This window comes from Schistocerca piceifrons, chromosome 8 (assembly GCF_021461385.2).
Source record: "Schistocerca piceifrons isolate TAMUIC-IGC-003096 chromosome 8, iqSchPice1.1, whole genome shotgun sequence".
Lineage (NCBI taxonomy): Eukaryota > Metazoa > Arthropoda > Insecta > Orthoptera > Acrididae > Schistocerca > Schistocerca piceifrons.
Window position 1 is genome coordinate 379,482,675 of NC_060145.1, and position 25,072 is coordinate 379,507,746.

The following is a 25,072-nucleotide window of genomic DNA, read 5'->3' on the forward strand; positions in this document are numbered from 1 at the left end:
GATTTGAGGGTTTATTACACAGTGAGATTAGTAACAAAGATGCCAGCTGCACCATTTTTTTAAAAAAATAAACACAAATGCTCAACTTACTTGATAGTAGGAGCTTGAGGATCTGAGCTTTCCACCTGAACATGACTAGCCATTGGAGGTAACCTGCTAGGAAAAGCAGGATACCCAGGGGGATACCCATATGGACCATGCCTCGCAAGTGTTGCTCCAGCTGGAAATGGAACGGCAACTGTCGGTGGGCATGGAGCACCTGCTGTAAATCCAGGAGGGGGCAGGTACAAAGGAGGGAAGTGGAAGCCACCCAGGCCAGCTGGGGGCTTGGCCCACACCACAAAGGGATTTCCTGTAGTCACTGATACTGGTGCAGGCGGAAAACTTGCAACTGTAGGAGGAGGTGGTGCTGCTATTCGATGAGCAGCAGTAAAAAAGGCAGGTGTGGGTGGATATGCAGTCGGAACTGGTGGGTAAGGAGGTGGAGGAGCAGGAGCCGCAGCTGGTGTTGGTGTGAAAGGTGGTGGCGGTGGGTATGCAGGTACTGGAGGAGGGGGAGGTGGAAGCGCTTGAGGTTGCTGCGGCTGTGAGACTTCTATCTTCTCATCTCCAGAACTCAGGCTAGATAATGACATGCGATCGTCATTTTCGTCCTGTAGTGGAGTAGATCGCCTATCTTCCGTGTCAGGACATGCAGTACGATCCGGTAACATTGACAGTGACGTATGCAACCGTTCATCTAATGTACCCGTAATGACACTCGAAATAATTTCTGGTCCACCAGTCAAAGTCTCATCTTCACTACTGCTGATAAGACTGCCCAGATCATCTTGGCCTGGAAGTGGCACCGGCCTTCGTGCACTCTCCAACAGTTCTGTAGTTTCTGCTTGTTCACGTTCACGGGCTGCTCGTCTCTGAAATATTTAAAAATAATCTGATATTTCACTATTATAATCTACTACAAGCCTGTTTGCCTTGTCTCTGCTGTGTCACCACAAAAGTAGCAATGTAATGTAACTTTTTTTCAAGGATTCATACAATTATCATAGTTTCGCTAGTTTCCTTTCATTGAACAGTGAGACTTTAAAGAATCTTGCACTGGCAACAAAGGTAAAACAGCAGAACAAGCACACATTTCTTAGAATATTATGGCTACAACACTGAATTACATATTCCAGAGTACTGGAAATTTATGGAAAACAACTCCACTTGATAAGCACGTATTTATAATAATCTTACCGTGGAAACAAACTGTTCAAATAAGCTATGACGGTTCTGGAATGCATACAGTGACAATGTGCAGGGAGTAGGAACACTGCGGGAATCCTACATTATAATCATCATCATCATCATCATCATCATCATCATCATCAACAACAACAACAACAACAACAAAAAGAGGAACAAACCAGAAATGCAATGAACATTATTTTTGGTGTTAAAGATCTGAAACTTTTCCTAATTTGTTTTACAGGAAACAATGTAAGTGGATAATGGTATAATACAGTCTAGACTATTCAGAAAATGACACAGTATTCAATGTGGAAACATTATATTATTTTTTGTCCATAAAGAATGACCATGAGAATAGACTAGGCCATTAATATATATAATAGGGAAACATTCCACGCGGGAAAAATATATTTAAAAACAAAGATGATGTGACTTACCATACGAAAGCGCTGACAGGTCGATAGAAACACAAACAGACACATACATACACACAAAATTCTAGCTTTCGCAACCAATGGTTGCTTCGTCAGGAAAGAGGGAAGGAGAGGGAAAGACGAAAGGATGTGGGTTTTAAGGGAGAGGGTAAGGAGTCATTCCAATCCCAGGAGTGGAAAGACTTACCTTAGGGGGAAAAAGGACAGGTATACACTCACATACACACACATATCCATCCGCACATACACAGACACAGAGCTTTTTAGGAATAGAGGAGGGGAGTATATTGAGGGCGATAATAACTAAAATATGTATGTTTTTAAATAAAATGTTTTATTCTCTCTCTCTCTCTCTCTCTCTCTCTCTCTCTCTCTCTCTCTCTCTCTCACTCACACACACACCACACACCAACCAATATAAACTAGCTGTCAGCATGACAAGCACAAAATGGGCAAATAGAGATAGCAGTAAGATTTTGTCCAAATCGAAGGTATGCTGTTGGGCTTCATACCACTATCCCTGACATATAATCCACTTTTCTGTCCCACATCAGCATAGCCTGCATCTAGTCGAGGCTGAGAGTGGCAAGCACTTCAGCAGTTGTCCACAGAGGTCGCCAACAGCAGCCACACTATTTTGCCACGACTCGTCACATGCACTAATTGGGCAAGACAATAATATTGCTCCGCCTGGGTGGCCAACAAGTGGGACACGGACTACTGCCGGTGGCCTCAGCCAATCACACAGACGAAGTACATTAATCGTTGTGGCTATGTTAGTCACAGTCCAGCGAGATAACGGCAGTTCTTCGGAAGGCAGCAGCAACATTCGTGTGAAGTTCATTGAGAGTAGCTGTCAGTCTGGAATCATCACCTACAGTAAACAGCCCACGAGAATTGGAAGCACTGTAGCCTTTAGTGCAGCAACACTGGTAACAGACTTAATCTATAGCCGGGTGTTTACTCCTGGAAGTGAGTGTTTTCTTATGGGATCTAGTTCTTTTTAGTTCTTTGCATTGACTGATTCGCATATGTGCCTGCCCTGAGCTGAATTTTAAGGTTTACATGTGTGTTGCAGTAAATCAGTGTACAATTATGTTATACTACTTAATTTGTGCAGCAGTGTTTCAGAACCCAATTACAACAGAGGTGACCACACACATACATTAGCACATTTGACAGCATGTCACTGTCTCAGGTAACAGTTGTGACAAAGAAAAGAAAACTGCTCATACTTCAATGGTGCAGTCATAGCAATTACCAGGCCTATGCAACACACACAATCAAGCAGATACTGGAAATGGCAAAAGGCCTGCACAAGGAGTCACTGAAGAGGGCATAATTTGGTGGAAATAAAGTGGATCACACAGTTAAGGTATTCCAAGTTTCAGGAGTGCATGGTGCAGTGTAGTTTCTATGTTTTCATACCCACAGTGTTGCTTTCATTGCAGTGGACATTAAGATCATTTTATTCTGAACTCTGGAACATAAATTTTATAGGACGTGTAAGACACTAGGACAACCATTTACGGAATGGGTCACTATGTTGCACAGTCTTACTTCGAACTGTAAATTCAAGTGTAAAAATCAGGATTGTAATCTTTCTTATGTCTATACAGTGAGGTCTGGGATGTGCTTATTGTTCATGCTCCAGATTTCATTTGGTTGGTTCATCCCACATTGGAAGAGTGTTTATCCGTCATTCAAGGGTCACTCCATGAAAACTGAAGGTTTCGTTATGTCTGTAACACTTCCTGTTCCTTTGTTTAGTGGAAAATCAACACAGTTTGCATCATCAGACCTTTGCTGTAAACAAGGTGTACCAGGAGGAATGGTCAATGTTCAGGGATATGACAGGAAAAGTGACTGGAAGCACAAAACTCCAGTAAACATGGGTTCTAAAATGCATAATGTAAGAGCTATGAGCAGTTCTTCATCTTCTACTGATTAGCTCTGTTTTCCATATTTTAAGAGGTGCTAGTATGGACCAAACCTAGGAAAAGAAGTCCAAAAACATAAGCTCTAAACTGTGTACGTTAAGGGCTATGTGCACTTTCTCATCTACGCTAATGTGAAGCACATCTCTTCTATTGTTCACAGCTCTTAAGGTACGCGCTTTAGAGCCCTCATTTACTACAAATTTTTGTTTTTCCTTGTTTTGCTCCATACGGCTTTCTCTCAAAACATGGAAAGCAAAGGACTTGCTACAGAATAGACTTGATTAACAGTATCAAAGATAGTGAAGTCCTCATAGCTCTAAGATATTCATTTCAGAGCTTATGTTTACTAGACATTTTTGTTTTCAACACTGAACATAGAAAAAGCTACTCTATCCAATCCACATTGCAGTTCACCTAAACTCTACCTAATGGAGCATATAAAGGGCAGCACTGGGTAAGATTTGCTCCCTGTATCCAGCTCCAAACAATGTAACAATGATAACAGAACTTGAAGTAGCCAAAGAGATGGCTGGAAGCTACAAGCTGCATACAGAGCAATTTAAACAGCCATCTGCCCACTAGTCTATGAAAAATAACAGAACTTGTGCATTGTCATCATTAACGGAAAAAACAGGAACAGAACAAGTTGTAGAAACACAACCCTTCCACAATCTACAAACATAACAGGGCCAAAATATGCTGACAGAAAAAGAAAGCTACAGTGTTTGCATTACCTGCTACACAATTGCATCATCCCTTTCTGATATTATTCTAATCATCAAACTCTGCTACAATACATTATAGAAGATGTAGGAGTTATAAGAGAGCATGAAAAAGATTGTGGCTGCTACTAGACAGACTAATTTGTTTTGCCTTTTCTACTTTTGTAGAAATAGCACAACTAAATCTGCTTCTATCATCTATGTGCACCATACATTAGCCTACAAAAGACTGTCTTCCATTCACTCTGCAAAGATGTGAAAAGGCTATTAAAAATGTGAACAATTTTGCTCTCAGTATGTGACCTGGCATCACAGTTATCAAAATTTATGAGTATCTACGCAAACTGGTGAATAATCTCATGTGAAAACAGATCAGTTCCTCCTTTATTTAGAAATGGAACATTGCCTTGTAGCAACTGAGTGTGATATCAGGGATATTGAAATTTCTAAAATTAACAATTATGTTACATGAAAGGAATAACCTCATGTAAATGGTATGCCTACAGTATCAAATTGCTATCTGAAAACAATCATTTGGAAAGGCAAGAGTAACAGATGTTTGCATCTTTTCCTTTTTCCAGTGTGTTGTGCCGATATTTTGACTGATGATGTCAAATATAGATACACGTTTCTCTACTCCCTTCGCAGTTACAAAGAAGAAGAAAAGTTAAAAATACAATATAATAACTGATTTAAAAAAGTAGTAAATACTAATGACTGAATACCTAGGGTATTACAAAATACTTCAACAAAAGAAACTTATCCATCATTAACAATACAGTTTTTACCTGGTCAATGCCAATCCGATGCCACTTCAGATATATTTCCTCCGACAAAAAAGGTGATGGAGGAACTGACAATGGCTCCTCTGCTTCTTCTGCAGACGGTAAATGATTATCATTTGAAGCTCGAGAAGAAGAGGATGGCCTCGGTACTGGTGCACAATCATCAGAGTCTGAATTGCTGGAAGACGGTACAAGGGATGAACCACTCAGTCTTTGAGACATACTCTGTCTCCTTTGTCTAGAACTGCCATGTTTGGAAGAACTACCAGAAGAACGCCGAGATGTGACTTTTGCTCCAGGTTTTGTTTCTTCTTCAGAGTCAGATCCTATACCTATCCTCAAAAAAGATGGAGCCATGCCACCTGCACCTTTTCCCTTCAGAAGCATTTCAATTCTGGTATCCAAATCCAACACTTTCGGCGCTTCTGGGCTTTTGTTGTCACTATGCCTATGCACCTTACCAGGCCCCTTGGTTTTAGGCACCGGTAGCCTATCAGGTGAAAACACTACACCACGAACATCACCAGTCACTGGAGTCCAGGTTGGTGTTGCGTTGGCAGGAGGGAGGGTAGTCACTGTGGCACCATTGCCTGCACCGTGCACTGGAACCTGTCGCAGAGCTGAAGAAGATGGTGGGGGATGTTCCCACCGAGGATGTACGTCACTCCACGTCCCCTGCCACTGTGTTTGTGGTTGTGTAGGTGGCGGTGGTAAATGATGAATAGGTGGAGGGGGAACATGTGTAGGAGGTGGCGGTATGGGTGGAGGGGGCTGGTGAAGTGGTGGTGGAACAAATGGCGGAGGTGGCTGTCGTGCAGTTGGTGGAGGAATCTGTGGATGATATGCTGGGTAATGTGACGCACCAGAACTTGGAGGTGGAGCTGCTGAGGAATAACGATGATTGTGATAGTCGTAAGTTGTTCCTGCTATTGCAGATGGTGTTGAATGGTTAGAACCTTGTACAACACCAGAGCTATTGTGATAACTAGCACTGCTGTAGCTTCTCTCAGAGTAAGTGTCACTCTGACCAGTCCCATAGTCACTAGTGCTTGAACCAGGAGTCGAATAATCTCTATGCCTATATGTATGATTTTCGATGCTGTAATCACTGCGAGTGTAAACAGAAGTTAGCTCCTTTTTCAACCCCAAAATTTCTTCCTTATCAGGCCACGGTCTCTCATGATCCTCTGAAGATAGGTCACGACCCAAACTTCCCTTTTTAATTAGTTTGTTCTTGATTAAGATATCATCCTTGTCCGTTGCGCCACATGAAGACTCATCCAAATCAGTATTTGGTTCTTTCTCTGGCTTCTTTTCCGTTGTCTTCTCATCAAACAGCTTTCGGCACTCTTCTCCTGAAAACCAAAGTCATTCACATGTACAGAAAGTTTTAGGAGAGAACCATTCACATTTGTATAGTCTGTGTAAATACGTATGACATGTATGACAGCATTAATGTTTAACCAACACACAAATTGATGTATTAAATAACTCTAAACAAGAAATTTATGTAATGCGCCACTTCAAGTACAGGATCCAGATAACTTGGATTAAATACACAATTTATGCAACATGAACTTTTAACAAGAGAGAGTTGTAAAACACAAATATCACAGTACGTCATAATATCAGTTCTTTACGGCAAGTGAGCTATCACATAATAAAGAAAAAAATGAGGCTACCGGGAAGATAGTATATCACACACAGGGGACGGGAGAGGGGAGTTAGCATGAATCTGACAAGGCACGCTCTTGGAATGAAATGTGCAACTAGTAACAATACAAAAGTGTAAATTGTGAGAGCTTTATAGTAGTTTAAGGTATAAGCAAAACACACCAGAAGAAGAAAATAGTAATAATAATAATAATAATTAGGATTCATGATTGCAACACAGGATCAAACAATAAACATCAGATATCACAGCAAGCATATTATTAAAGATCCCAATACCACAACAGATAAATGTAGACTTTGCAAACAACAAATAGAAACAGTAGATCACATCACAAGTGGATGCACAATACTAGCAAATGCAGAATACACCAGAAGACACGACAATGTAGCAAAAATAATACATCAACAACTTGCCATACAACATAAACTAACATACATGTATGCACCACAAAATGTACTGGAGAATGATGAATACAAATTATACTGGAACAGAGCCATTATAACAGGTAAAACAACACCACGTAACAAACCTGACATCATACTCACCAATAAAAAGAAGAAATTAACACAACTAATCGAAATATCCATACTCAATACAACAAATATACAGAAGAAAACAGGAGAAAAAATTGAAAAATACATACAACTGGCTGAGGAAGTCAAGAACATGTGGCATCAGGATAAAGTTGACATTATACCAATTATACTATCAACTACAGGAGTCATACGACACAATATCCACCAGTACATCAACGCAATACAGTTACATCCAAACTTATATATATAACTACAGGAATCTGCAATTATTGATACACGTTCAATTACCCGAAAGTTCCTAAATGCAATGTAACATATACCGTACAGTTAAAAGGAAGTCACGCTTGATCAAGGTCCGCGTCACCTTCCATTTTTAACCAGACGTAACGTCTGAGACAGGAAAGAGAAATAATAATAATAATAATAATCTCAGCAGATTGACGTGCAAACGTCAGAATTTGAAGAATTATATGCTGCCCCCAAAGGATAAACGTCAATGGGAAAGTTAATGGCTTGAAAGATCATAGGCAGAGGTAAAATGCCTAGTTATTGTCTGACACAACAACAATGCAGAAAGATTAAATGCCAATGAGCATGGAGAGAATGATGCAAGGAAACAATACACAAGTAGTATAAGAAGTGAAAATTTATGCTCCATTAAAAATGCCTTATGCCATCTTCAATTTCTCAACAATTTACCCATCCGATTATTACATTAAGTCTACTTCTTCCCTGACAGGAAATCTACAAACATGATACACAGTATGGAGCCAAAAGCACTGCCAAAGAATACATTTATATAGCCTTCCATCTACACCCCACTTCACTCAAATTCCAAACACGAAGACAGAAATAAACTGCAGCTGTGGATAATGTACACAGTATGTTTCGCCATGTAGTATCATATTAGCACAACACCATACAGTCACAAAAAAATTCTGTGTTCACCGTACAGCCATACCTGAAATGTTTATTTCTACAGAAGAGAACATCAGATCTCCAAACTACACTACTGGCCATTAAAACTGCTACACCAAGAAGAAATGCAGATGATAAACAGGTATTCATTTGACAAATATATTATACTAGAACTGACATGTGATTACATTTTCACGCAATTTGGGTGCATAGATCCTGAGAAATCAGTACCCAGAACAACCAACTCTAGCCATAATAACGGCCTTGATACGCCTGGGCATTGAGTCAAACAGAGCTTGGATGGCACGTACAGGTACAGCTGCCCATGCAGCTTCAACACGATACCACAGTTCATCAAGAGTAGTGACTGGCTTATTATGACGAGCCAGTTGCTCGGCCACCATTGACCAGATGTTTTCAATTGGTGAGAGATCTGGAGAATGTGCTGGCCGGGGCAGCAGTCGAACATTTTCTGTATCCAGAAACGCCCGCACAGAACCTGCAACATGCGGTTGTGCATTATCTGCTGAAATGTAGGGTTTCGCAGGGATCGAATGAAGGGTACAGCAACGGGTCATAACACATCTGAAATGTAACGTCCACTGTTCAAAGTGCCGTCAATGCCAACAAGAGGTGACCAAGACGTGTAAGCAATGGCACCCCATACCATCACGCCGGGTGATACGCCAGTATGGCGATGACGAATACACGCTTCCAATGTGCGTTCACCACGATGTCGCCAAACACGGATGTGACCATCATGATGCTGTAAACAGAACCTGAATTCATCCAAAAAAATGTCGTTTTGCCATTTGTGCACCCAGGTTCGTCGTTGAGTACACCATCGCAAGAGCTCCTGTCTGTGATGCAGCGTCAAGGGTAACCGCAGCCATGGTCTCCGAACTGATAGTCCATGCTGCTGCAAACGTCGTCGAACTGTTCGCGAAAATGATTATTGTCTTGCAAACATCCCCATCTGTTGACTCAGGGACCGAGACGTGGCTGCACGATCCATTACAGCCATGTGGATAAGATGCCTGTCATCTCGACTGCTAGTGATACGAGGCCGTTGGGATCCAGCACGGCATTCCGTATTACCCTCCTGAACCCACCGATTCCATATTCTGCCAACAGTAATTGGATCTCGACCAACACAAGCAGCAATGTCGCGATACGATAAACCGCAATCACTATAGGCTACAATCCGACCTTTATCAAAGTCGGAAATGTGATGGTACGCATTTCTCCTCCTTACTGAAGGCATCACAACAACGTTTCACCAGGCAACGCCGGTCAACTGCTGTTTGTGTATGAGAAATCGGTTGGAAACTTTCCTCATGTCAGCACGTTGTAGGTGTCGCCACCGGCAACAACGTTGTGTGAATGTTCTGAAAAGCAAATCATTTGCATATCACAGCATCTTCTTCCTGTCGGTTAATTTTCATGTCTATAGCATGTCATCTTCATGGTGTAGCACTTTTAATGGCCAGTAGTGTATAACATATTTGTGGAGAAAACCTACAGCAATTGTTGAAGAAAAGCTAAATGTGAAATTAACTCTTGTCTTAATGTATCTAGAGTACTGGCTTGAGAACCATAACTTACGGCAACATTTGTGAAAACTGCAACATTAAAGAAGATAGATGCAACTGAAATACAACACAAGACCTTCTTCATAACACTGAAATTATTAAAATTACAGAATTATACATGATCTCTAATTTCAAGAATTCTATATGATAAAGACCACCATATTTCGAAATAACCGTCTCTGGATGTCATCTCGCAAAATCGAAAAGGCCTACATTTCTGTGGAAGGTCCCTCCTGATGGTTTGTATGAAATTCAGTAAAGTAACAACAATTGCTGTGTGATGGTACAGTGTCCTCACAAGGCAATGCATATGCTGTATATTAATAATGTTAGTTATTGATGAAGTTCTCCATTGAGTGTGTTGTAGCCGTGGTTACCAGTATAAGTTAATCTTTGCTTGTTCGGTACGCTGGGGAGCGGTTATTGTTGTGGTGTGAGTTAGTTGCAGTTGTGCTCTCGGCCTGAATAGAGTGAGACGAGCTCGGATAGTGCATTTGTTAGTACAGCTCGGTAGCGATCGGTTGTTGGTGAAGTTTCAGTGTGGAATCAGTCAGTAGCAAATTGTGGGCTGTAGACTGAAATGCTGAATGTTATGAAACAAGTTGATGTTTACTGAGTGTTTGAATAAATTATAATTCATCACCCCTTAACAATCGATGTTCTCACTTGAAACAAGTCATAATAGTATCCCTGGAGGAATCATTTAATGAGATTAGCTGCACGGAAAGTTTCTTGGAAAAGTAAGCAGAGACTACAACCTAATATAGCAAACCTGGAGGAATACTGACAGAGTCTTTATACAAGGAGACTGAGGACGATGAAGTCGCAACGTGCAACAATCTTCAGATCCAATGCCTGATTACCAGCATCTACGTATGGTGAGTGAATTAGACATTTTTAGCAGCGGCTCAACTTCCAAGCAACATTGAACAAGATTTTCAATGTTGAATGATAGGCAGTGAATAATTCCATTTTAATTATAATTTGCATGTGCAGTATACAATTGAACAACAATATCTATTCAGACAGACAATGTTAACATAATTGATGGAGAGGACAGTGTTAATCAGGACAGTGGTGATATGGATATTGTTAATGAATCAGAGCTATGTGGTAGAATTCAAAATGTAGATGCTCCAGAATGTGAAAATACAAATCTGAATGTAAATGTTCAATCACACGAGGCAGTAATAGATAATAATAGGGCTGAGCTAATAGGAAGAGAGAGATGTACTGATGCACTTTTTATAAAAAATGAACACTGGTTTGAACAAAAAAAACTTGATGATCATGAGTGGAAGCAGAACAAAAAATTCAAACAATAAAGTAAAAAATCTTAGATCAAAAGCTAGTGAGCTTCTGTAACGAGTTTCAGAATCAGTTTAATAATTTTGCTCTGGGATGTAAGAAATTACTTGATGAGGAACAATCGGAGGTCATGTACAAGGTTATAACACAGTGGCAAAAGATCGAAGCAGATGTAACTGAGCTGAAGAAACAACTCAACTCACAGACTACAGTGCAAAACAAGCTTTACTGAGCAGTGCTGTTACAATAATGAGATAGTTTGAGCTCAAACTGTGTGTGAGGAAAAGAATAAATCAGTCATTAAAGTAGTATCAGCTGGGCAACAACAATGATTCAATTTAGAATCAAAAATACAGACACTGGAAGACAGAATGAAGAAAGTAAGAATATCCTGTGCCCCAGTAGATACAAACACTATCCAACAAGAAACAGAAATGTTAATGCAAGAGAATCTTGGTACAGGTTGTTGTAAAAACTTTGTTATCAGTGTGCTTGGTCAAAGGCAGTTTAAAGAATTTAACGCATATAAACAATTACAGCCCGTGGATTTAATGAAACAATTTTAAGTTGTACCTGCATGAATTCAGAATGAATCAGAAAAAAAATCTATATTCATGTAAGACACATGAATGTGGGTGCTAGAACATGGGGAAACCATGTATCCGATCATTAGACTACACTTCCAGACCTCTAAAGTACGTTTCTTCGCAAATACTGGCCGTGTGAGAAACAACGAAATAGAGAGGGGAAGTTATTTGCCACGTATAATTATGACTGACACGACGTGTCCATGCGTGACTTTCTTCAAAAACACTGGGAGCACAATAGTTTTCTGGATGATCCTATTAATGATGACGATTAGATCATATGTTTGATAACGCATTTACCGAGGAAAGTAAGGAAACAGCTGATATCGCAAACATTCCATGATTTTGATGAGTTGTGACGAGTTGTTGATTGTTTAGAAGAAATAGATAATGAGGGAATGTTGAGGGGCTCAGATCGAAATTCTACTCATCACAATCAACAGTTTCAGTGATATGATGTACCATGGCAAGATAATTACGGATATCAATTGTGGGGCCAACAATGTGGCAATTAACAGTAACGTAATGATATGTGAGGAGATGTACATTCGAAAAATTACTAGCATAATGTTGACCAAATTCGAAACAATGAGTGGAGAGAAAATAATTTTGGCAGGCATAACCGGCAGACAGTAGATGATGGAAGAGTTTGGGATCATTCGTCACTCATAGATACAGATGACAGACAGCAACAACACACACTATCTCCGGTAAACTAGAAGTAGTTTTAGATGAGATCCGCTCCAGAACACCTGAGCAGTCTAAAGGGTCAAATAGGAGAATACAAATGACTAAATGTGCACAGCAAGGTATATCAAGCTCCACAACCACAAACTTCGGGCAACACATCCAGTTATGGAAATCCAAATGTATATTTGCCATACTATTGTCCCTCATATTGCCCACATAAAACCACTACAGGCTAGTAGATGTATTCCACACCTAATATCAAGGAGAAAATGCTCAAGTATCGACAATTTCAGTTATTTCATTCTGATAAGAGGATGATACATCCCACGGTTTCATGCAAACCTTCAGGGGAGCTATGTCAAGGAACTGGTCCTGATACACAGAAGACTAGCTCCATATCAGTCTACATTCAAGGAGAAGGTGCACTATGAGCAACTGACACATGCAAATCTTATATGACTTATGATGAATTTTAACAGGTACTGATCATGTGGAATCCAACAAATGTTGCACTAAGAAGTATTTTACACTGAACAATTGTCATTCAAGCAAGGGACATTTAAGAAAATACTTCAAAAAATATCAATAAATGTCACTACATGAACAATCCGTTACCACAATAGGATATAATGGCAACATTAAAAGCTAGATTACCATTCAGTGTCAGAAACCAGCTAGTTAATGTGTCGGATGAAAATTTGGAGGAATTTTTATCTGGGTTAGATTCAATCAACCTGATTCAAGAAGACCTGAAGTCCATGTTAGGATCGAATAACGGGTATAATAATGTGAAAACTGGTGTGTATCACTCACTAAGTGGCTGTGGAAATAGCAGTAATGCACCAAGAACCAACCAAATGGATAAAACAAATGCAAGCAATGTACCAAATGGTAATCCAAATACTCGTTGGAAAAACAACAGTGGAAATGGTAGTGGCTTCCGACCAGTCAGAAACAAATTTAATAGAGGTGATCGGATGTACAATCCAGTCCAATCTAATAACCAACAACCATCAACAAACCAGTTTTGGAACAATTAGCTTTTCGCAACAGCAACAAAACAATCAGCTGCAGTCTATGCCAGGAGTTTGGCACATGCAGACACCAATAATTATGGAGGTAACAGATGGCACAAATAGTGGCAGTGACGTGTGTCCAAAAAGCTAACTGTGACCACCACGAGTCCCACATATGTTCCCAGGGATTCAAATAGGAGCTACGACCAGCAATTGCAGATGCTATGGTATAGTGATAAAAAGGAATTATCAGACGAATTGTGAGAGGATATTTATCAATGTGACAAGGTTTATCCTTTCATGCCTGTGTCTGAAAATCTTTGTTACAATCTAAGGAATTCCAGTTGCCGTAACATTACACACAGGAGCTTCGGCTAATGTAATATAAAGTGCTTTGTTCCACAAGCTATCGCGAAAAGCAAAAATATCAGTTTTGCCAGTAGGGAACTGTAGAATCATAGGAGCACTAAACACAAGATCCACAAGTGTCAGGATGTAGACACAAATGAAAGTGAATTCGGGAAATGCAGCAATTACAAGCGCAATTCGAATTGTTGAAAAATTGATAGTGGATTGTATCCTAGACCCTAGTAGCATATGAGAAAGGAATGGAAGCATCAACTTCTCATCGGGGAAAGCAAAATTTTGGATTGACGGTTTTTTAATGGAGGTTGATTTAATACAGAAAGAAGGAGTGCAGCTCGCTTAAGCTTGATCATCGCAAATAATAATGTTTTCCCTGAGCACAATAAAGTATCTACATTTTCAGATCAAATAAGCGAGAAATTAAAGGAACCTATGCACCTCACTTATGAGCAGAAGCATAAATTACCAAGCTCCTCATTACCTCATTTGGTTGTTTTTGAGGAAAAACATGGAATTATCAAAGGATGTAGTGTCGTCTTAATGTTATGCCACATAAGACATATGGTCATAGCTTCTACCCAGTTCCCTGGTGTCTTAAGAAACCTGTAGAAGAAGAAAATATGAACAACTTGCTTCACACAGCAACCAAATTCACGCCTGCTTAACTGATGTTCAGAAGAAATAAAAGAAATGGATGGGTAGATAAAATTCAAGACAGAAGATACTGACGTACCTTGGGAAGAGAAAATTAGACAAGCTCCGGTTAATCTCACTGAAAAGGCCTGGGTTAGAAAAAGGGAATATGACAGCAATGTCAAACGGATGCAGACATTTAGAATTGGCAGAAAGGTATTGCTGCAACAACATCCACGATTCTTATTGCTTTCCAAAAAGGAATTGGAAATAGCACTTATTGCACACTGGATCATTCATAATTGTGAAGATTCCAAACCACGGTGCGTATTTACTGGTGTATCCAAAAAGTTTATGACTTAAAGGACTTTATCCCCATCAAGATATTAAGAAATATCATGTGAAGTGACTAACCATGTGAAAAGGACTGATATGACTAAAATCATAGTGATTAAGAATTTCATCGTAAGGAGTGATGGATTATGATTAAATTATGCACTGCACAGTGAGTAGTTCAGAGAAGTAATGATAGTGTTTACCTAGTGAATCAAATTAATTCTTTATTTTTAGGAAGAATGTGTGTGTGTGTGTGTGTGTGTGTGTGTGTGTGTGTGTGTGTGTGTGTGTGCGCGCACATCTACATTTTTAGGGTTGTGTGATGTTGAATTTTAATCATTTAAGTTATGATTTAGGTTGTGTCTATGTGTTTTATCCACTCAGTTTCATGCATTATAAGTTACTCTTGGGTGTGCAAGGAAATGTACTTGAACTGACTGAACTTACCCGAACGACATTTTAGGGACTTGCAGGAATCATCGATAACAAAATGTTAAATTTTGCTACCTTCTTGGCACTTGGTGTAGTTGCAAACTGGTTTGTATGTAAGGTGTAGCTTGGGATTGGTTTGATGGTTCCTGGCCCTAATGAATTTTAATTTCAGGAAGATGAAATCATTTTTTATATATGTTTGTGTGATTTATTTGGTTTCAAATGACCATGAATGTAAGAGCAATTAATTTAGCTATCTGCTCTAAAGTGAATTCAGATTCAGACGTGGTCTGAAAATAAATTGATAATGCACAACAAGGCATAGGAGTTTAAGAAAGAAATATAAGATAAGAGCCTAGAAATGTTGCGAAGGCAAGGTGATTTATAATCTTCGTAGCAAGCATATCGTAGGTGGAATATTCACTTTGGGTACACAAAAAATTTTTCTTGTCTTACTATGAAGGATGATAATGCGATACTGATGCACAGAGAGGATTCCTAAAATGAAGAATGATCTTTCTTGAATATCAGCTCATAAGAAAACTTTATATATGTCGAGTTATGTGGTTAGAAAAGGTAGCGGATGATCTGAAACTTCATATAGTCAAAGAACACCTGAATGTAATGAATTGATCATGAGCAGTGATTTACTTTTTGGAAGGACTTATTTAAAATAGATAAAATCTATTGCTATGCAGTGGACAACGCAGTGGCTCATACCTCTTCCACAGCTACTGAATTCATGAAGGATCCGATGGAGAAATGTGCTACTAATCCATTCTTTTGCTATGCGCAAAGTAAAGAGCTCCAACTGATCCAGTGTTTGAAATTGTTTCATGTCCTATCAGTCTGGTCTGGTGCTGTGAGGTTTGAGATCATCCATCTTCCCTACAACCTGGTTGCTGATTCCCACAAGATTCATCCTACATCAACCTCCAACAGTTTCAGTCAGCCTCCAGAATCCAGCCATCCATCTGTCGATTGACTCTATCCAGGTTCATCAACCTTCACTGAATCTGTCTATTGAAGACAACAGATTGTTAGTGTTGTTTTAAACACACAAACTGTAGTTTATTCCCCATCAATAATCTGAACATTCAAACACTTTGCAAAGAAATTAATTAACATTTTAAAATGTCCAAAGTGATTTGTACATGTTATTTTAGTTCTCTCCTTTCTGTGTGTAGTTTTCAAAATTTTAATATCCATCTTATCTAAATATTTTGTATAGGTCAAGGTTGTAGGTCTATATTCCTGAGTTTTCTGTGGTTTCCCTCTGGAATAAACCTCCCTAATAGGTAGACCTGAATTTATTATGATCTTCCATTGTTGTGTGGTGGAATGAGACCTACATCTCTCCACATATGAAAGTCAGCAACCTTGAACCAAATGATGTAGTTTTGTAAACCTGTGCTAAAATAAAGGAAGTTTGTAAAAAATTTGCTAAGGTTCCAAAATTTCATCTGTTTGCAAATGAACATGGTTAATAATTATTCATTCTTAGTAAGTTAATAATATTGGACAATCTTTGTTTAATTGGTAGCAACCACACTTAATTGGCGTTTAAAGTTTGTTGCTCCCAAGAGGGGCATTTGCTGTATAACATTTTATCAAATAGCACAAATGTTTATGTATAACCGAGCAAGTGATTTGTATGGCTCAAGGAACCCTCACAACTGCAAGAGATGGATTGTCTCCGAGTACGTCATTGCACCCATGACAGTTTCCTCATACTGTAGGACTGTACCTCCGATTATTTCAAGAATTTTCAGAGTCAACAATCACCAGAGCTCTGCAGAGCCACAGAGATGTTACTCCAGGTGGAGTAATTAATTTTATACCTGGAAGAGTGGAAGATAATTGTATAAAAATATTGGGGAAGCAACTTCTCTTGCCCAAAAGTTTCTATTTAAGTACTTACACATTATTCAGTTACATAAATTTTAACTTCAACTGTCACAGTGGGAGAGAAGTTAAAAAGTGAAGATATTAGGGCTGAACTATTGAGAGAAGATACACACAGTATAAATGAAGTGTTGAATCCAGTGATTGAACTTAGTGTAAGTGGTTGGAAAATTACAACAATTTTAGATTCTGGTAGTAATACTACAATGATCTCTAAAAGCTTGTATGAACAGCTTCATAAAATAGAAGATGTACCTGTTTCCACTGTCAACAGTGAACATCTCATTATGGCAACTGGGTTCGGAAGTTGTGCTGTTACTGGACCAGCACTCATTACATGCAAGATTGTAGACAGATATTTCGACATGGTCATACTGATTCTTGATTCTTTGAATGTGGATTGGATTTTTGGCAATGATTGGCTGGCAGAAAGAAGATGTAAAACTGATTACGGAAGAGAATGTTTGTGTGTGTTTGTGATGGGGATGCGGAGTTGGAGGTAAATTTCATCAGTTTAGTAGAAGAAAAGGAGAATTGGATTAGAATGATTGAGAAGAAAACAAATGAGGTGACTGAATCACAAGTATATATGAAAGACAATGTGTCCAGAGAAAAGGAAGAAATAGTTTGAGATTTCATGTCAAAAATTAGGGAGAAAATAGATGACAAGTGACTTCCCTGCTTCTTATGCAAAAGAATTACAAGAAGTTTTACATAAGCATGCCAAAGAATTTTCAAGCAAACCAGAACCAGACATGCCAACTTTCAAAATTGAAAAATCAGGAGAATTTTAGTGGCGTACTATTGTGAATTACAACACATCTCCAACAATTCTGTAACAATTCAATTACATTTGCTTTATTATTTACATTTAAATATTAAATAATGGACATACCTGAGCCTTCGGACTGTATAATTTATCATTCAACATGCTGAACAATATGAATGATGAGCTCTACAGGTTTATTTGGATTCACACACATTCAAATTTAAGGGGCATCCCCTAACTTGGCAACACTGCCTTTTAGACACAACAATGCTAATCACTTCGCTTGGAACAACTATTGACTACTCCTTGTCCACGATAACTTTACGATTGCGCTGGCACTACCAGAAGCGGAGGAAATTGGCACTAGTTGAAAGATATTCATTTGTTTCTGAACGCTGCCAACGATAAGTTCCTTAATTCCTTGTAGATATGAAGTGCGAGCTACGCCTACTGCCGCTCCCGACAGCCACCACACGAATCTTCCAAGTCAACATAGACAAGTAGCAGCCATACCTTGTCATCCACCAATATATCGAAGGTGCAGAATTTTCAAATAGTAAAGAAAGTATTGAAATTGCTCTGAAAATCGGGAGATCGGTCTTCACTGTCGGGAAATCGGGAGGAAGAAGGAAAAATCAGGAGTCTCCCACTTAAATCGGGAGAGTTGACATGTCTGCAGAACTAATAAGAGGATGTAATTACTGATTTTCCATCGCAAAGTGAATTGGCTGCAGAAGAAAAACAACAGATAGTCCCGAAGCAAAGGAGGAACATGGCATTGGCAATTAGACACGGCCATTTAGTGAAACCTGTTGCGTATAAGATTAGAGATAATGTATTAATACACTCCCATTTTAAATCATCAGTATCAAAGGAAGAAATTAATTAATTTTTACATTACTATTTGGGATCATTTATAATTCGGAGAATAGTAAAACCCACCTCTGTTGAATTAGAAAAACTTAATGGTAAAAAATAATTTGGATTTCATCATGCTGAAAACATAATGTATGTTGTGAATACAGGAAATGACTGTTTACGACCTAATGTTTTTATCTTATTTATCAATCTTTTTGGACACAAAGTGGATTGTTTTGATGATGATAAAATTACTTTCTCTTGGTAATGTTGTGGTGTAGTAACAGTCTTAGACTCTCAGTAACTTCAACATTTCTTTAATTAAGGTTACATTTAATTCTCTTCTGCTCTTTCCTGTTAACTAGGGCTCATCTTTCATGATCAGTTTCAAACTGAAACTTTAAGTCGCCATAATTTCTTGGGATCCAGGGATATGCGGGGGTACAGTGTCCTCACTTGGCAGAGAGAGAGAGAGAGAGAGAGAGAGAGAGAGAGAGAGAGAGAGTATATTGCAGAAGTTCTCCTTTGAGAGTGTCGTAGCTGAGGTTACCAGTATAAGTTAATCTTTGCTTGTTGACAATACGCTGGAGATCAGTTACTTTTGTGGTGTGAATTAGTTTCAGTTGGGCTCTCGGCCTGAACAGAATTAGCCAAGCTTGGATAGTGCAATTGTCAGCACTGCTCGGAAGCAATTGGTCATTGCTGAAGTTTCAGTGTGGAAGCGATCAGTAGCAAATTGTGGCTAGTATATTGAAATGCTGAATGTTATGAAACATGTTAATGTTTACTGAGTGTTTGAATAAATTCTAATTCATGACCCCTTAACAATTGATGTTCTCACTTTAAACAGTCATCACAGTAGCCCTGGACAAAATATTTAATGAGATTAGCTGTACGGAAAGTCTGTTGGAAAAGTAAGGAGAGACTGTGACGAAATACAGCGGGCCAAGAGGAATACCGACAGGAGCGTTATAGCTGTAACCCCACGAGAAACTAGTAACCAACTGGCCACACTGATAAAGTAACACGCCACACTGCAAGCCAGAGAAGCAATAGTACTTATCATTCTTAGAAGATTTGTACATTCCTAATGACATGTGCCAGAGTAATGTCCTCCTGAACTAATGCATGCAGAGTTGTCTAACGAAAAGGTAGTATCTCCAACTTTTAACAATCTCCATCTTATTGCTGCTGAGGTACAGATTGTCTCAACAACTAAAGAGAGATGATAATATGTATCCAATGGTGTCTCAAAACATCTCATCTCATTACATATTTATCCACTACACCAAGCTGTTCCAGCTCATGCATTCATCTGATGAGCTGGGGAGTGCTCACTTGCACATGGAGGCACCATCTCTCAGCTGAGGGGCAGTGGTGTACAAGTAAAGGAGCCAGTCGGGCATGACACCCCAAGGAACTGCAACTGCACATCAAACTCTGCCCTCTTCACAACTGTTTTTAATTTAATTTTAATTTAATCTATATGAAATTAGTCAGAATTATGAACTGAAGGCCATCAAAATGCAACACCTGGTAAGGGATGAGCCAGCTGTGTGGAAGCGTCCAGCAGAACAAAGTAACAAGTAACCTGTGCACAGCTAACAAATGATTCCTTTTTATTTTTTTCAACAGATTTTTTTCAAGATAATTGCTCTTATATCATATTTGCTGCCGTTATGCACAGCATACTCTCCATTGTAGGGTCCTGAAGAAATACTGTTTCTATTTATCCTCCTCATTGCAGACAACAGTTGTTCACAACAACATACTGATTCAAACATGCACTTAATCCCAGCTGCATTCCTATGTAGCCTGGGGTATGTTTCTGTCTGTAGCACTGAAACAAAGCCGAACAACTGTAATACCTGTCCTTTAACAACACTGAAATTCCTAAGATAGTTATTTGCAATTCTATTAGAGGTGGTACACCATGAGGTACAGCTGAAAAAGGAGTACTGAATACGTGCAATTACTTCTCTCAGAAGTTCGGTTTCTGTGGACCATAACTCAAAATTATTTATTATGTGACTAATTATCTATTTACAATTTACAAAGAAGAAATCAGCAGAAAAATGTAGAGAACCAAAATGAGTTAAGAATGCGAGATTTCCATCCCCCTCTGCCTCTCAAATAAATGGAGTTGATTTCTGAATACCCTAATTTCGTCATGCATGTGTAATATCAACACAACCTTCCTCTGCAGTGATACATTCCATGTATTTAAGAGGCATAGTTATATCAGCCTGAAAATCAAGGATGGATATTCATTTCAGTCTCTGAGCCACAGAATTTCTTCTCCTTTCACATCTAGAAACATACCATTTTCCATACAAACTGGAAAAAAATCAAGAATCTTAGTTCTGCTGGTCCACTGAATAGTGCAGTGCTAAGGTGACAAAGTTCCACAATTTCAGGACACAACCCCTCCTGACAAACGAAACAATGCATACTGCAGATGTCCTTTACAAAGTCACTCTTCACTTTAATTTTTAAACATGAGACAAAACCCTGCTGGCACTCAACCATTTGTGGCACGCCGTCTTTGCTACAGAATGCATGCCTCCTCCCCCCCCCCCCCCCCTCCCACACCCGCACCCCATCCTCCACAGCACCACACTCAAGTTTCTACAGACTCACATGCAGCTTCAAAAATATTGAGCCCCGTTCTCATGTAATACATTGGAGCCATATCTAGTAGCTCCTCCGTAACTTACAGCTGAATGTCAACACCATGTACAAAACAGCAAGTTGAATACAATTGGATATATCTTTGCTCTTATGAAGTGGAAGAGAAAAAGCTGTGAAACTCAGAGCTTTACACCTGAGCTGTGCCTCCAAATCAGTTTCTGTGTCGAAGATTCAATGGAACACCATTTGCTTTGAGAGACAAATGCTCTTAACAGTGGCTAATTCCCTTGGAACCAAGCATTCTGCTATTGCTGCCAGACATAATTTAATGAGAGGTCACAAAGAGAACAGTTTGCCAGCCAGTGCTATAAACTACTTCGTAATTTGCACAAACTACAATTTCATTTGGGTTTCCTGCCACAGTGTAAAGCTGAAATGAATTAACATATTGCAGTAGTTCAAGTATTTTTTACAGTTCTAGAAAACCAACAACCACAATTTTTTTAACTCCCTGTATGTTGATTTTCAAATGGGAAACCAATTCCTTGTGAGCATTCCCTTCAATCTGACAATAATGTATTGTTTGAAGATGAGTGTAATGACGCTGTAAATTGTATTTATTTGCAGAAACAAGTATTTTGTGACACACTGGAGAGGTGTATCTCCTAATGAAGCAAGCCGTGGGCTTCCATGACTAGACATTGTTGTTGCAGTCACTACTACACATCCATAATGAATACTAAAGAGGAGGAGGCGCATCTGTTTACTTGTGCCCGCAGAGTGCTAGCACATCATGTCTGCTCTCTCTCCACCGCAGCTGTGGCCATGAGCATTCCTGTCCATGGGACACATGTTGGAACAGCCTGCACTACACCAAGCAGGTTGCTGTCTCCACAGCAGGGTGGCCATCACTGTAGGCTTTCAAAGAATGCTGACAGCAACTTCTTGCCACTCAGCACATAAGTGATGATGTCCACACGCCCACTGCAGTCTGAGGCATTTGTGATTTCTGGCCAATGAAAGCTGATGTAATGACTTGTGTGCCACCAGGTCCACATGTATTAGATGGCATCAGACTATTCACGCAGGCATGTTGACACCTAGTGTAGCGCTCTAACACAATGTCAGCACTGGGTATGACAGTTGCTACGGTCTTGTACACGATTTTGGTGCAATTCAGTGCTGTCATAACATCTGAGGTTCAGTACTGGCTCATTGTTACATATAAATATTTTATCTGCTAGTTTCGTACATTGTTGCAGCAACAGGCCATATACAAATCAAATTGTCACTCAATGGTAACTCCATTTGCCAAATACCAATCATTCTGTTTCATTTGAACTCACTCAAAAGTTATACTGTGTCTTTTGATAAGGATGAAGCATACTGGATCTTCTTAAGTTTTCACTTCTTACAATGGCTCTGCACTGAGCCAGGTATAACAGTGACCTTCCCCATCACACAAGAGAGTATACACGAGGCACATCAGTACCCCATCTCTCTGGAACCCTTGAAGTTGTTTTGCTGATACAAAGTTACAAATACATAAAGTGTTCGAATTCATTTTGCCCGTCTTCCTCAGTGATGCAAGTTTTATCACTATCACCGTAGAAGAGTTAGCCATAAAGTGACATCCATTAGGCTACAAATAAAATACTGGAACAATTAAAGGAAATTAATTAGCAAAATTTTAGAACTATACCATTTCATTATTTATCTGTATAACCACAACCCATTTAAGCATCGATTGTCTCTTTTAATGCATTGACAAATACACTTTTCATAAAATTCTGTACCCGAGATGAAAACAGCCATGACAGAATCTAGAAGTTCTTCACCAGGGTGATGGCATTGGGAGCTAAACCACTCTTCTGTGAGTACGAAGAAGTGGAAATCACACAGATCCAATTCTGAACTCTAGAGCAGATGTTCAAAAACTGACACAACCATTCCTGGGTTTGCTGGGCACAGTGTCATCCAGAACTGTCATGCAACATCACGGCACCAGCAATCAAGACACCACATTGCTTGTTCTGCACGGCTCTCCTCAGTTTCCTTAAGATCTTAGGTTTCACAACTGGTTGTCCTCCCATGTTTCATAAACCCACATGCAGATTCCTTTAGTATCCAAAACCATGGTAGACACAATCTTAATGAATAACAGAGTTTGGCAAGTCTTTTCTGTTTTGTTGGAAAAGGTAGGGTGACACCACACCATTGACTACTGTTCCGTTTGTGTGTTAAGGAAACCAAACTCTGTCCATTAGTCCTTCTCCTTGTGACAATTAACCAAAAATAAAATTTAGGGAAGCAGTCATCCATTGAGTTTTCTGGTTGTCAGAAGGGAGTTTTGGAACTAACTGTATAGTCATGATTACTGTGAAAGACACTGAGAAATTCACAGAAAGCTGTCAGCCACCTTTTATAAATTTTTTCTTCAATTTTTATACCTGTTCACTGCTGACTACAAAAGGGTAATCAAGTCCATCACTATCCATACCACTGATGCACAACACCTTCACTCACTACATCTGACCCGAAAACAGTATAAAACTTGGTGATAAATGTCAACAGCTTTGAGATTTTTTGCCACTAGAAATCGCATTATGGACCAGATCTCACATTTGGCAGGATTTTCAATTACAACTCTCATTTTAAATGGTTATTTCAGCAGATCAGAAGCAACATAGTTTTCTTGCTATAACAGCTCTATGTGCGCTGATTTACTGTGAGATACGAGTCAGTGTAGAAACCATTCTTCCACTGCCTCCCCCCCCCCCCTACACACACACACACACACACACACACACACACACACACACAAATCATCTTATCCTTCATGAAAAGGGATGTTACTTTCCAGTCAGTCAACATTAACTCATTCAACATCGACATTTTCAAGGCAATGAAAGATCCTGCTAAATGGTACAACCACCTTTTTAATGGTATTGAGAAGCAACATGTATGACGTAGGTAGAAGAAGATGAGATTTTATAGAGCTGAACATCCCGTCATCACTGTAATCATTCAATAAAATCCACTGGCACAGCTGAATAAGAATGTCAGAACCATTCAACCACAACATTATCAAAGGAGTTATCGCAGCATAAGCATTCATTGGTACAGTGAAATACCTCAAAACCTATGTTAGGATGGTAGGACAGGGATTTAACACCACTTCTCTCAAATGTGTGTCTAATATCACACCTTTTGTACCAACACACTCAACAATAATTAGAATACATGAATGGGCTACATCCCCTAAGTGTCCATCCCCCAAGGGCAGGCAGAAATACAAACAAAGAACAGCATTTGAAAAAGTCAACTGAATCATTACTCACAGCTTTACTTCTATGTTAACTAAAAAGGCAGAGGCTTTTTTCATATAGCTTGTCAATCTCTCAGTTTTAAGCCACAGTATTAAGGAGTTAGAGCTGTAATATCACAATCATAAAATAATTTTGTATCTGAGACTCTTCAGCAGCTTCTAAAAATACATTATGTATCTTAACGTTGCCGTCCAGAAATCAGGTGGTGTACAGAAAACTCTACATTTTTACAATTATGTAGAAAAATAGTTCACTATTTACATGTATTGTGTACCTTTGAACCATAATATATGTTGAATAATCCCCAGCAAGACAGAAGGTAACAGCAAAAACATCATCATCTCTTATCCTCAATGTAAACATGGTCAGTAAAGTTG

At 39.2% G+C, this 25,072-nt stretch overlaps 1 protein-coding gene across 1 annotated transcript in view; it reads right to left on the minus strand.

Moving 5' to 3' along the window:
* LOC124711430 (histone-lysine N-methyltransferase SETD1B) overlaps nt 1-25,072 on the minus strand; it is a 173,689-nt gene that overhangs the window by 63,936 nt on the left and 84,681 nt on the right. The window contains exons 5-6 of the mRNA XM_047241499.1: nt 5,118-6,469; nt 91-914 (exon numbers count right to left, since the gene is read on the minus strand). Coding sequence (XP_047097455.1) covers nt 91-914; nt 5,118-6,469 — 2,176 coding nt within the window. The remainder of the gene's footprint in view (nt 1-90; nt 915-5,117; nt 6,470-25,072) is intronic.